This window comes from Macrotis lagotis, chromosome 3 (genome assembly GCF_037893015.1).
Source record: "Macrotis lagotis isolate mMagLag1 chromosome 3, bilby.v1.9.chrom.fasta, whole genome shotgun sequence".
NCBI classification, from domain to species: Eukaryota; Metazoa; Chordata; class Mammalia; order Peramelemorphia; family Peramelidae; genus Macrotis; species Macrotis lagotis.
In genome coordinates this window covers 13,752,591-13,767,840 of record NC_133660.1, presented here as the reverse complement: position 1 = coordinate 13,767,840, position 15,250 = coordinate 13,752,591, and the positions used below count along the sequence as shown (strand labels likewise).

The window sequence follows — 15,250 nt, the reverse complement described above, 5'->3', positions numbered from 1 at the left end:
TCTTTGTTCTCCTCCTACCTTGTATGACTCAAGTCACCAATGCTGGATCAACACTGCCTATTAAAGCCCTGGAAATGTGGGCACCCAAAGACACTGTCTGAGTTCTTTCCTTTCTGTACCCTCCTATTAAGAAAAGCTCCAACAGTTTCTTATTGTCTCCAACATAAAACACAAACTTCTCTATCTGGCTCTTTCAGCTCATCACATTCAAAGTCCAATTTACTTTCTCAGGCTTATACCAAACCCACTGTCCTCTTCACACAGCCTGTATTCAGGCCAGCCTGGCCTCAATGCTATTCCTCACACGTAATGTTCAATCTCCTGCCTCCAATGCATCTGCCTCTTCTCTCCTGCCTCTGAGCATCCCTGGGGTTTCCTCCAAAGCGCAGCACAAGTAATAAAAAAGCCTTTTTTAATTTCCCAATTATTAATGGCTCCCATAAATTACTTTGTATTTATTTCACATATACTTTGTATTTATTTATAGGTGTTGTATCTCTGAATATATTCTGATAAACACTACCTGAGGGCAGGAACTTTTTTTCTGTCTTTACATCACCAGAATTTAACACACAGTAGATAAATTATAAATGCTCATTAATTTTGTTCATATATGAATAAGTAAGTCACATATAGACATTATTACTCAGAAAAGCAACAGAATCCAGTAAAAGGTCTTCAAGTCAACAGCACAAAAGTTTGATGTCATATAGTTCTAGTTGCAATCCTCAGTTTCTGTGAAATGTTATTGTCATTCTAACAATCAATTTTAATAACAATTATTTATTTAATCATATGAATCATTTAAAATGCACAATAGGCCACTGGAGAGGTATAAAACAAAATAGAAATATTAATAGGATAAAACCATGAAACAAGAATGTTAGTTAATTCTGGACACCCAGACTCCCTTTATTTACTTGCATCCTTTGCCTCCTGGATAGAGGGTGCCCCCAGACTCCTATTCCTTTCCCCTTCTAGGTTCTCCTCCCACTTATTCAACTTTTTAGGGAATAGGGAAGGATTCCAGAAACTCAGTCCCACTAGGGGGCAATCTGCTTATGAAATTTAAGGATAAGAACAGTCTGTTCTACAACATCATATGCTAAAGTATTTCCTTGTTCTTTCATGAAATTAAGTATAATGAAAAGAGCACTGAATTCTGAGACAGATTAGACCTGGTTTTGATTCTGCATAAAATTCATGTCTTAGGAGAGAGAAGGAGAAAATCTGGAACTCAAAATTTTAGTTAAAAAAAAAGTCAAATCTGCAGCTAACACTAGATGTGTTGCTATGAGTAAGTAAATCTTCCTGAGTCTCAATTTCCTCATCTGTAAAAAAGGAATAGTAGCAAGTAACATACATAACTAAAAACTTTTAAATTTTAATTTATTATTACTTCTCCCAAGGCCCATGCATTTAAACATAGTTACAACATCAAAGGAATCCATCTCTGGATAGAAATTTAACCACAGAAACTGAACTGAGGGTTTTGAGCCAGATAGGAACAGTAACTTCATGACTCCCTGAAGTCAGATTATTTTACCTTAATGGTATTTGAGTGTTAAAATACAACTAGTTGATGGGAGACTAGATTGTAAGCTCCCTGAGAGCAGGGATTGTCTTTTACATTCTTTGTATCCCTGATATTTAACACAGTGCCTGAATTATAGGAGGTATTTAAAGGATGCTAGGTAATTTACTGAGAGGAGATGTCAGAAAAGGAAACAAGATTTGGACAAAAGGTGGCTTACACATTGGAAGATAGTTGAAAGCTTGTTCAACCTATTTGAAAAAATGCTGTAGTTAAATGTTAACTATTTTCACTCAAATTTAAAACTGCATCTGTGAATCTAGGGAATCAGAACCAGGAAGGCTAATAAAGCATAAGAGAACAAATTCCTTTACAGGGTCTCCTTTTTTATTTTTAGTTATTTAACTTTTAATTAAGAACCAAAATAAGCCTTCCTATAACACAGAATAAAAAGAATATTTATACAAGAAACTTCAACTCTCTCATTTACAATTTGCTATTCCTTTTAAGGTTATCATGTAAATTTCCTTTTTTTTTTTCCTTTTTTTTCCTTCTCTCTCTCATCCAGACCTAGAAATGGCTACCATCAGACACAAATATGTGCATTCACAGACACACACAAGTATACATGCTGCGCACACACACACACACACACACACACACACACACACATACACAGATAAAATTATTCTGTGGTCTCCTTTCTATTCAGTCTTTCAGCTGAAGTTTAGCTACTGAAAAAACAAATGTATCCTCTCATCTTTCACTCCTTTCTTTTCTTAATTTCTCCTTTCTTAAATCTCCCTGATTAATAAAATGGTATTTAAATTTCAGAATCCCAAACAAGTCCTAGCTTATGTCTGCCTACTACCTCCTAGAAACACTCTCTCTATTTTGTCCTGATACTCTTTCTTGCCTATTATTCATTATATACTGCAGGAGATGCTTAGGAACATCTTTGTTATCACCAAGTCTCTTGCCTGGTATCACCACTTCCTCTTACTAGTGGCAAATCTCTAGATCTCAGGTCTGAATGTAAACACGTGTGTGTGTGTGTGTGTGTGTGTCTGCACGCACGCACACACATACACACACACACTTTAGGAAACAGACTAATTCTACTTCCTACTCTCAACTCAAAACAAAACCAAAATAATCAGCTGCGTTAGAACAAGACTTAAATCTAATGATGTTAAAAGAAAAAGAGGCATATATAAATATAATTTTCATGAGCTGTATAGTTAAAATTAACAGACAAGTTGAATCAAATATCAACATTTCTGGATTCTAGTAAAATTTTGAAGTGAACATATTTCCCCAAATTTACACCATAATCTTGGGTCATGCTTCATCTATATCATACTATAAATTTATACTTAAAAGCTCTAGCCTCCTGAAGCCTTTTCATATCCTACTGGTGCCAGTAAACCACAGATACTAAGTCTTTTTTTTTTAGTTTTTCTTTTTGCAAGGCAAATGGGGTTAAGTGGCTTGCCCAAGGCCACACAGCTAGGTAATTATTAAGTGTCTGAGACTGGATTTGAACCCAGGTACTCCTGACTCCAAGGCTGGTGCTTTATCCACTATGCCACCTAGCCACCCCTAAAAATCTGTTTTTCCATGGAGTTGAATTTTTTGTTTGTTCGTTTGTTTGTTTTTTAGGTTTTTTTGTAAGGCAAACAGGGTTAAGTGGCTTACCCAAGGCCACACAGCTAGGTAATTATTAAGTGTCTGAGACTGGATTTGAAACCAAGGTACTCCTGACTCCAGGGCCGGTGCTTTATTCACTATGCCATCTAGCTGCCCTGATAGTAAGTCTTAAGTTAAACTCACTCACCATAAGATCCATAAAGTAACTCAGAATACCTATCTGACATCATGATTAAAACATGAAACAGAAAGGCTACATGTATTTACTCCTTTATCCAGACTCGCATGGTCAAAGGCTAGTAGGCTTCTAACAGATTTACAGGTTCAACTCTTTGGTAGATGGCAGAAATTAAGTTCCTGACAGATAGTCAGCATTTAATAAATTCTTTCTGATTAACTTATTGGTATTACAGATTCATCTATTTGGATTTGTCAATATGGTATGGTAGAAAGTACACCATACCTGGAGTCAGAAGACCTGATTCAAATTATGGCTATGATAATTAATACCAGCTTAACTTTAAGCAAGTCATCTAGTCTCTTGGCTTCAGCTTTCTCATCTATAAAATCGGAATAATCCTTATACTATCTTGGTAAGAGAGAGTCTTATGATTATTGTCATTCTACTGGATCAAGATCAATATACCCAAACTTCCAAGACTGAGCTCTCTTTGGACAGGGACCAGATGTCATTAATCCATACATTTCACAGAGTGCCTAAAAGGTATGTATTCAGAATTTGATGAAAGAATAAATAAGAAACCCAGAAATAGATAGTCCCTTTATTACTTCTTCAATTCTCACTTCTTTTTTATAAGAAAAGATGATCTCTGAAAAAGGGTAAAAACATTAATTGTACAAAAATATTCAAATAAGCTATATTTATGGTAGTAAAGAATTGGAAATCGAGTAAGTGCCCATCAATTGGGAAATGGCTGAACAAACTGTGGTATATGTAGGTTATGGAACACTATTGTTCTATTAGAAACCAGGAGGGATGGGAATTCAGAGACTCCTGGAAAGACTTGCATGAACTGATGCTGAGCAAGATGAACAGAACCAGAACACTGCACACTGTAAAGGCAACACAGGGTTGTTGATCAACCTTAATGGACTTCTTCATTCCATCAGTGCAATAATCAGGGATAACTTTAGGGTATCTGTGATAGAGAATACCATCTGTATCCAGAGAAAGAAATGTGGAGTTTAAACAAAGACCAAAGACTATTACCTTCGATTTAAAAAAAGTTGTCTTATTTACTACGTAATTTTGCTATCTCTTATATTTTATTTTTTCCTCAAAGATTTGATTTTTCTCTCAAAACATTCAATTTTGATCAATGTATAGCATGGAAACAATGTAAAGAATATCAGACTGCCCTCTGTGGGTGGGTGGGTGGGGTCAGGGGAGAGAAGGGAGGTTGGGGTAAAAATTGTAAAATTCAAAACATTACAAAAAAATTAGGTAGAAACTACTATTGTATATAATTGAAAACAAATAAAATATTTATATTTTTAAAAAAGAAAGAAAAGCAAAACAAAAAAAAGATAATCTCAAGGAGGGCAGCACTTCAAATAGGTAGAGAAAGCTATCTAGTGACAAGACCCCCTTTTTCCAAACATACCATCCCTAATGACCCAAGAGAGCACCCCAAATGCCATTAAGGTCACATTCTTGAGAACTTACTTCATTGTGTCTCCAAAAATTTCCTTCTTAAAGACAAATAACCCTAAATAAAGAAAGTGAACTACTAATAAAACCCTGAGTAAACAGCAGTATCATCTTACTTAGTATATATAGCTTCCCTCATTTTAGGAAACCAAGAGTAAGGCCCTTAACACAGAACAAAGGAAATAGGATAGGATCCCTATTAAGATATTGATAAGGGGTTCTGTACGTTATCATGGGGAGAAAATTCTTGCAGGATTCTCTGTAAGAAAGCAAGGGACGTCATTTCTCAAATATATAGAGAACTGAGTCAAATATTTAGCAAACAAGTCATTCCCCAATCAATAAATGATCAAAGGATATGAAGAAATAGGTTTTTTTTGCTGAAGAGATAGTTTTAAATTAATGCTATCTATATTCATATGAAAAAATGCTCTAAATTACTATTAATTAGAGAAATACAAATTAAAACAACTCAAGTACAATCTCACAGCTATCAAATTGAAATGACAGAAAAAAAAAGATGTTGGAAATGTGGGAAAATTGGACTATTAATACACTATTGGTAGAGTTGTGAAGTTATCCAAGCATTCGGAAGACCAATTTGGAACTATGCCCAAATGGCTTTAAAACTACATACCCACTGATACAGTAATAGCACTACTAGGTTGGTTTCACAAAGAGATCATAGATAAGGAAAAAGGACCCACATATACAAAAATATAGCAGCTATTTTTTGTAGTGGCAAAATACTAGAAATTTAGGAGATGTCTATCGATTGGGGTATGGTTAAGCAAGCTGGGGTATATGAATTTAATGGAATACCACTGTACTATGAGTAATGATGAACAACAGATTTCTGGAAAACCTGAAAAGACATATGATCTGATTGCTGAGTGAAGTAAGTAGAATCAGGAGAATACTATACCTAGTAACAGCAAAACTGTGTGATGATTAATAATGACAGACTTCACTCTTTTCAGCAATACAATAATCCAACCCAATTCCAAAAGACTATTCATATCCAGAGAAATAACTATGGAGTCTCAATGCATTCTATTGTCACTTTTTTATTTACTTTTTACTTTGCATACCATGAAAGCATACTATTTTTACTTTTTAAAAATTTTTTGTTTTTCTTTCTTGTGATTTTTTTCTCTTTTGTTCTCTTTCTTAGTTAACAACACAAGTAATGTGGAGCTATGTTTAACATTATTGTAACACATAACCAATATCAGATCATTTACTGTCTTGGGGAGGGGGAAGAAAAAGAGGAGAAAATTTTGTAATTCAAAATCTTATAAAACAAATGTTGAAAACTACCTTTACATGTAATTGGAAAAAATAAAACACTATTAAGTAGAGGGAGAAAAGAATACATATCATCCCAGTTGATATATGGTCATAATATATGAAGAAACAGTTTTTAGAAGAAATTAAAGATGTCTATAGTCATATGAAAAAAATACTCCAAATCACTACTGATTAGAGAAATGCATATTAAAACAACTCTGGGGTACCTCTTCACACCTATCAGACTGACTAATGTGTCAGAAAAGGAAAATGAAGAATGTTGGAGGGAATGTGGAAAAACTGAGACACTAATTCATTACTGGTAGAGCTGTAAACTGATCCAATCATTCCAGAAACAACTTAGAACTATGCTTAAAGGCCTAGCCTTTGAGCCAGCCATACCACTTCCAAGTCTGTATCCCAGAGGTTAAAAAAGAGAGGGGATGGGGAGGGTGGGCTGGGAAGGGGTGGATGTATTTGTACAAAAATATTTATAGCAGTCTTTTTGTGTGGCAAAGATTTGGAAATTGAAAGAATGTCCAACAACTGGGGAATGGCTGAACAAATATTGCTAAAGGTATTTTGACAGAGAAAAAAAAGACAGTAAGACAAAGAAAAACTAAAAGGGGAGGTGAGATGGTCTTATGAAACTTGACAAACTGATTTAGAATCAGCCCTCAAAAGTGAAAAACCTCATTCCAAAGCTAATATTCAAAATATATTATCATCCAAGATGTGTGTGGGGAAATTATGTGATGTTATGTAAATTCAATAAGGTTTTATTTTGTGACAATGGTTATGTGTGTGCTAACAGACTGACTTAAAACAAATAAGTGACCTTGTCCTGATAAAACCAGATTGAACTGGCTTGCCTACTTTTAGGTTAATGCTGTTAATTGAGCACAGTATTTCATGCATTTCAGAAATGAAATATATTTCTCTTTTTATGTTCTTAAATTTGTGGGTTTTTTAAGAATGAATATTACTCCAAGGAAAAGCAGAAAAGTTGTAATGCTAAAAGAATACACTTCAATGACTTCTACTCTGGGAAAGTTAAGTATTTCAAAAATCATTCAAACTCAAAATGAAACAGAATTAGTTATTCCAAAATACAAAGGAAGATGCAGTCAAAATGAAACAAAAAATGCCAATAACTAAGAAACTTGTGCTGCAAAATTGAATGATTTATCTTTAGAAAATAATATTTGTATTCACCTAACAAAAATATCATATCTTTGCTTTCAATTATAGAAAACAAGTCAATATTCTTTGCTTTCAGTTATAGAAAAAAAGGCAATATTCCCTTTTTGGCTCTCTGAAAATCAAAACTTGTCTATTTTTTCACAAGTTTGAATGATTAATTTTTCTACTCTTGGAATTTAATTTTATAAAAGTTGCCTAAAAAGGTAAAAAATGTTTTTAGTCAAATTGTCTCAAGTTAGAACCAAAGGACTGAAAAGTTGGAGGACTTAAACAGCTAGGTATAATGAGAGGATCCAAAGACAGCTAGCTACACAAAGGAGGTTCCAAACTTTTGAGAAAAAATTTCAAACGTTCTTCTTCCCTTCCCCATCCCACTTCCAGATCTATACACTCAAAACTCAACTGAGTCTAAACCACTAACCTGGTTTATTTCCTTCTCTTTCATGGCCCAGTTGTCCTTTGGTGTTCGAACCACATGTATAAACTTCCCCATCCTCCAGTAAAAAAATAGAGTGGTTTCCTCCACAGGCCACTTCTTTGATGCTTCTGTCAGAAATAAATCCATATACTTGTGGTTCAGTCACAATTCCTTGGAGATTGCTGCTAATACCACCAGGATGGCCCAAAGACCAATATCCCCAACATAACATTTTCTTTTCCTTCAGCAAATCATGTAGCCTAGAAGAGTCAAGGAAAATACATTTAAACACCTGAGTGCAGTAAACAAAATATCTACTCATTAAAGTTTCCTAAATTTCATTTTTTTAATTATGGCTACTTTGTATTTCATATTGTATTCCTTTCTGAAAACATCCTCTACATAAAAGGTTATTCCTTATAAAGGCTTAAAAAAGGGGGGGGGGACAGTTTAGTGAATTAAATTAATTCATTGATTGCACCTTACAGTATTTAAAATGCTCCACAATGACATTTCCCCATTAAATAAGTTGGATGCATTTTCTTAACTCTTCTTTAGAGTCAAGTATGATCACTTTAATTATTCAACATTTAAGTTTTGCTTTATTATTTTCATTTTCTTTTGATGCAGTGTATTGTATATATTATCAGTCCATACAAGTTTTTCCATGCTTCTTTAATATTCCCTTATCCTCACATACCATAACCTGTTCATTCTGTGTTTCTAGCTCAAAAGTGCTATCATCAATATCTTGTTAAGTGTAGTACCTTTCTTTCTCTGTCCATGTTAGATTACTTGTCTAATAGCTGAACCTCTGATAGAAGTTAAAACCACAAGTTTGTTCATACACTTATCTTCCCATACATTGCCTGTTTCTACCTTTTGACCTAAATTTTATTTTAAACCAGTTACCTAAGTAAACAGGTTGAAAACAAGTTGTTATAATAGCACATTGTATTTTTATAGAAAAGACAAGCATTCTTCCCGGTATTTTTTTTATTTCCCAGATTTTTATGAAGATTAGAATCAAAAAAGCAGAAAGCTTTAGTAGAATGATATTGATCTTAGGGACTTGCCTAATGGAAAGAGGCAGGAAACAGCTTTAGGCTTCCAGACTTTTAACTCTGCTATTTCATTTATTCCAAGGAAGTTTGTTTTGTTTTGAGGGGAGGGAGGTTATATTCATTTAAATCGATTTACCCTTTATTGTGATGCTGATCCTGGGCAGCAGCACAGCAGGAAGGAGGCAGCAGAGGGAAAAGGAAATATGCTGGGTTGGAGTCAAAAGATCAAGAGTCTGAAAACTCAGAGGTCCTGATTTCAAATCCTGGTTCTGCCATTTACTAGTTGCATGATCTTGGACAAATCCCCCTCACTTCTCTGTTCTTCAGCTTCCTCATCTGCAAAACAAGAGGGCAAGATTAGAGGACTTATAAGACTCTTTGAACCCCCAAATCCTATATGATCCTGTAAAAGAAAAATTAGGGTTAAGATTAGGAAAATTTATGATGCCTGAAATGGCCAATTCTATAGTTATTTAAATCCTATCCAAATCCTCCAAACTGGTCTTTTTGAATCTCTCATCTCCATGCCTCTGCCTCCTAAGTTCTCTTCCCTCACTTCAACCTCTTATTGAGCCTCATTTCCTTCAAAGCTCAACTTAAATAGCACTTCCTAAATGAGACCTCCCATGATCTCCATCCTCCTTTCTTCATTAAGGAAATTACCTTGTATTTTTTTTGTATAGGCACAATTTCTGATGAACAGAAGGAAAGAAATGATGGGCAAACTGCTAGTGTCAGACAATGATTCCATGGACAATAATGTAATACAGCAAATAACCTTACCTAAAACTGAGGGAGGACTCCAGTTCATTTGGGAAGCAGGAAGAATACTAACTAGAATCCCAATATAGAGATTCCCAAGGGTTCAGAGACAACACTCTGAACTTAGATATGCCCTTAGCTAGCCTGAGACCCCAAGAATTTCAGATACGGAAATGATGATATGATGGCAATGATGATGATCGGCTAATACCATCAATCAACTTAGGTACAGATAAAACATCCAAACATTGGTACAGATTAAACAGGTGAAGTAATAATACATATCACCAGATACAATAAGAATACTTCCCCTTGTAATTGTATATGTTGATGCATTATTATTAGTATAAATGATGTTTTGTCTTATGTCAACACATTTAATATTACTGTGGATTTTATATTATCCAAGCCATTTTCTGGAGAATGAAAAATTTTAGCCACAAGGAAAGAAAAAGCCTCAGGGCTTTGCAAGACCCAAGACAGTTCTGTAGGACTCCTCTGGAGTGACAGAAACATTGAATGGCATTCCACAGAATCACAAGGATTTTGGAAGACATTCACAGGATAGTAGAAAATCCTGGAGCTAGATTGTTCACAGGCATTCAATAAAACTCGTTTGTTTGAAGAGAATAATAGTCATGAGAAAGGAACTCTTACTCAAATTTTAGAATGTCAGACAAGAGAAATTTAAGGATGACAAGGAGAAATGGGCAAGAGAGTAATTTTGCATATTACTCTTCCTGGTTTCAACTCATAAGAACAAAATGCCCCTCCCAAGATAAATTCATTACTTCTAGTCTCATTACCATGCTGGTAACTCAAGACTTAATTGATACCACTTCTCTCAGCTTCTTCTCTTACTTGGAGGTTGGACAGTGAAGTACCAAACTCCTCCCAAAGCCTTCCTTTATACAAAGCAGAAACTGGATTTTCAACTCTCTCCATCTAGCATCTGCTGGTCTACCTGGTTTCAGCTCCATGAAAAAGATGAGGCTGTGCAGAGTTACTTTTGGTGTCACTCTCCTAACCCATGTTCTGTCTGTTTTTCTGTGTTGTTTCTCCCCATGAGACCTCTAAATCCCTGAGGGCAGGAGGGGCTTTCTTTTTTTTTTAACTGCATCCCTGGCACAAAGTAGGCACTTAATAAATATTTATTAGATTAGACTAGAAGAGAATACAACAATTTATTAGTGGATAAATTTTAGCAAACACCAGGGACTATTGCTACAATAACAAAATATGAATAACAATAACAAAAATGAAACAGTTCAGGATTACATTCTGAGAACAGGAAAAAAACTATCCTATAGAGCAATCAAACTAACAAAAAACTATTTTACAGAGCTAGAAAAACTAATAACAAAGTTCATTTGGAAGAACAAAAGGTCAAGACTATCAAAGGAATTATTGAAAAAAATGTGAAGGAAGGTGGCCTTAAGATGATCTCAAACTGCATTATAAAATAGGAATCATCAAAATAATCTGGTACTGGCTAAGAAACAATGGTGGACCAGTAGAATGAATGAGATAAAGAAACACAGTGGGAAAAGCTTAAATCCGTAAACACAAATATCTGGGGACCAAAAATACAAAGGGAAAACTGGAAAACAGTTTGGCAGAAACTAACCAAAGACAAACACTTCAAGGTTGAAAGAGGTATATGATCTAGAGATAAAGTGTGATACCATAAATAAATGAATGAAACACGGAATAGTTTACCTGTCATCTATAGATAAGGGGAAAATTTATTCTCAAACAAGAGAGCAATACAGGATGTAAAATGGCTATCTTTTCATTATATAAATTTCTTTTGCTCAAATAAAATCAATATAGACAAGATTAGAAGGAAAGTAGAAAGTCATTCCCCAAAGGACAAATGGACAAAAGATATGAACAGGTAATTTTCAGAAAAAGAAATCGCAATATCTATAGTCAAAAGGAATAACTATTGTTTAGAGAAATGCAGATTAAAACAACTGTGAGGTACCATCTCACCTATCAGATTGGCTATGACTAAAAAGAAAAATAATAGATATTAGAGAAGAAATGGGAAAATTGGAACAATAATACATTGTTGGTGGAGTTGTAAACTGATCCACTCATTCTGGAAAGCAATTTGGAATTAAGCCAAAGGCTATTCCCAACTGTGTATAACCTCTGATCCAGGAACACCAGTACTTGGTTTGTATCCCAGAGATTACCAAAAAAAAAAAAAAAAAAAGAACAAAGAACCAAGATGTGCAAAAATACTTATAGCACCTCTTTTTGTGGTAACAAAGAATTAGAAATTGAGGGCTGCCCATCAATTGGGGAATGGCTGAACAAGTTGTGGTATGTAATTGTGATGGAATATAACTGTGCTATAAAGAAACTTTGAGTAGGATACTTTCAGAAAAACCTGGAAAAATTTAAATGAGCTTGGGCGGCTAAGTGGCACAGTGGATGAAGCACCGGCCCTGGAGTCAGGAGTACTCGGGTTCAAATCCAGTCTCAGACACTTAATAATTACCTAGCTGTGTGGCTTTGGGCAAGCCACTTAACCCCATTTGCCTTGCAAAAACCTAAAAAAACCCAAAAAAACCAAAAAAAACTTAAATGAGCTCATGCAAAGTGAAGTGAATGGAACCAGAATATTGTACACAATGACAGCAATACTGTATGATGATCAAACTGTGAATGAGCTATTCTCAACAACACAAAGAACTATGATAATTCTGATGACCTATGATGAAAAAATTCTATCCAGCTCCAGAGAAAGAACTGTTGGAATCTAAATGCAGATTGAAGGATACTGTTTGTTTGGTTTTTAAACTTTTTTTTCTTGGGGGTTTTTTGTCTGTGTTCTTCCACAGCATGACTGCTCCTTTATCAAATTGCTTGCTTTCTCAATGAAGGAGGAGAGAAGGGAAGTTGAGAGAGAATTTGGAACTCAAAATTATAAAAAATGGTTAAAAATTGTATTTACATGTGATTGGAAAAATGTTTTTTAAAAATCTTTTACATGCTTAAAAAAATAAATGAAAAATTGCTTCCTATGAGATAGCTTTGAGTAATGGATGGCAGCTGGGGAACTGAATCCCTATGAATGGTCCCTAAGGCATGAGAATTTATTATTGTAAGGATGTGAGTCAATAACAATAAAACCCCCATGGAATAAATAATTTATAGAATCCAAAAAGCTAACCTCCTTTTTTAATACCCATTTATAAGATTGAGGGATAGAGGAAGCATACCTCACTACATTGCCCCATCTCCATTCTGAGTCTTTTATGCTGTGTGTTCTAATCAACTCCTTAGCATCCAAGGCCTGGGCATAACATAAATAATTTCAAGCTTTGGTCTCAGTACTTTGCTAACTACCAGTCTTAATATCATATGTTATGACCAGTAGTAAATGATCAAAACCTCGGTACTAAATAAGGAAATATTGTTCCAAGACCGGAAAGGCATGTTCTCTACAAAGAAAAAAAGTAATTATGACCCAAACCACAACTATCCCACAACCACACGGTTTTTATCCCCTTGGTGGCAACATTTCCTTTTTCCTAAGATATATCCTCTCCTTGTTCTACTTACCATTCTATATGTCTTAGTCCTATATCCAACATTTCTCCCTACCAGAAACATCCACAGACTCTCCCAAAAGTGAAATGTTTCTCAAGTTTCTGCAAGAGATGGGGGTTCAGGAAACCACTGCCCCTCCCTCACATCAAATTTCATCCATAGGCTAGACAAAAAAAATTCATTGAATAACAAACAGCACATTTAATCTCTACCCACTAACCCCCATATCCTCAAGGTCCACTGTTCCTCTCTTCAATACCCAAATTCTACTGGCTTTCAAAATAATTTGCCTAAACCATTCCAGGAGGAAATGCTAACACAAGAATGAGTACAGTGCCTCTGCAAGGAAATCAATTCATTTATGGAAGACCAAAAGACAAAGTTAACTTTTACAATGAAATTTATTTCAGTTCTGTAGAGTGATGGAGGCAGCTTGAGTTTGGGTTTTTTTTTTTTTGATCAAAGAAATTGATAGAATGGCCACAAGGCAAGTCTGTCAATAGTATTGCTTCAAAGTCATTATTGGCTGCTCCAGCTCCCACATGGGGATATCTGTGATGATCTAAAAGGGGATGCTAAGGGATGGGAAAAATCATTGGCATATTAAACAACACTATAAGTTAAGAGTGTTCAAAACCTCATATGGAGGTATCCAAATGATCTGAGCCAATAGTACCAGAAAAAGAGATTATGAAGATACAAGCCTCAGGTAGATCAAATTTTTTATGGAGGGAGCAGACACCAGTAGACAGACCCAGGTTAATTAGGCTTAAAGTCAATGTCTTCACTGCTTGTTGTAAGGTTGCAAATCTCAGGCAACAGCTTCAGAGATACAGCAATGAGACACTCACATCATAGGATGATTTGGGTAAATTAAGAAATTTTCAAAGAACTTACCCATTGAAATGGGATAAAGCTGGCAAAACAACAGTCAAAAACCAAACAAATTGAATGTCACTGCAGTTTCAAGCTGATGTATAATCCATGTACTAGTGGTCACCCTCTGATCTTTATGGAACTAACAGGTTTTTCCCCCTTCCAAATCTTCTGGATTTCTATGTCCAAGCTAAGTATCCTCCATGTCTAACCTTCCATCTCCTCTGGGTTTCTATGTCCAACCTAAGTATGATCCCATGAAATCATGGGTATCTGATATGAAAAAAACCATTAATTATCAATTCTATAACTCACACCTAGAACAAGACTCTCATCTTTTTGGAGTCACCCAAATAGGTAATACACCAAAATCTACTTAAAATCAGAAAGGTCTGGACACTAGCAACAATAGCATAGTAGGACTTAATACAACACCAGCTCTCTCCTCCAACTAACCCTACACCAAGATTGAGGAAGAATACTAAATAGAAATCAAGAAATTAAAGGAAAAATGACAATAAGGCATTTCCCCAACCTAACCTTGTGGATTCAGTCTGCAGATGAGGAATCAGGACCATTGATCTTTTGCTCAATTCTACAGCATGACACTAGAGATGACAAAAAAGAAAAAGGTAAAGCCCCCAAACTGGCTCTAAAACAGCCCAAGTACTAATCCTAACAAAAAGTCCCAACTCAGGAATAAAAGACTCGAAAGAAAAAGTAAATCTTTAAAAATCAAGATTAAAAACAATACAATACTCCCAAGAGACAAATCCAGAATAAGGGAATAACTCTACCATATTTACCAGCAAAGTCTCCAAGAAAAATACCACCTGACCACAAGGTCAACTAGAATTCCTTTTAGTAATAAAGCAAAAATTAAGAGAGTTGTTTGTTTTTTTAATGATATTTTAAATGAAATTAGAGCTCAAATGGAAATAATAGAAATAAGTATTCTGGGGAAAAGTCTTACAAAGAAAATTAACAGCTTAATAGAAAAAGCAAACCTTATTCAAGCAACAAATGCCTTGAAAATTAGAATGGACTAAAAATGGTTCTACAAGACAAGAAACATTAAACAAAGAAAACTTTTAAAAATTAAGTCTCAAAACTAAAGGGGAGAAGAGGATATATAAGGTTAAAAAATTATCTCAAAAACAAATCAGGAAGAAATAATTTAAGGTTCACTGGACTACCTGAAAACTATGACAATAATA

The 15,250-nt window shown here is 34.9% G+C and overlaps 1 protein-coding gene across 7 annotated transcripts in view; it reads right to left on the bottom strand.

The window, feature by feature from the left end:
• Positions 1-15,250, bottom strand: part of HERC3 (HECT and RLD domain containing E3 ubiquitin protein ligase 3) — a 120,663-nt gene that overhangs the window by 98,693 nt on the left and 6,720 nt on the right. For all 7 annotated transcript variants that reach the window (XM_074228143.1, XM_074228142.1, XM_074228145.1 and 4 more), the window contains 2 exons: positions 8,968-9,167; positions 7,771-8,027 (listed from right to left, as the gene is read on the bottom strand). In XM_074228143.1, the coding sequence (XP_074084244.1) occupies positions 7,771-7,999 (229 nt within the window). In that variant the 5' untranslated portion in view covers positions 8,000-8,027; positions 8,968-9,167. The remainder of the gene's footprint in view (positions 1-7,770; positions 8,028-8,967; positions 9,168-15,250) is intronic.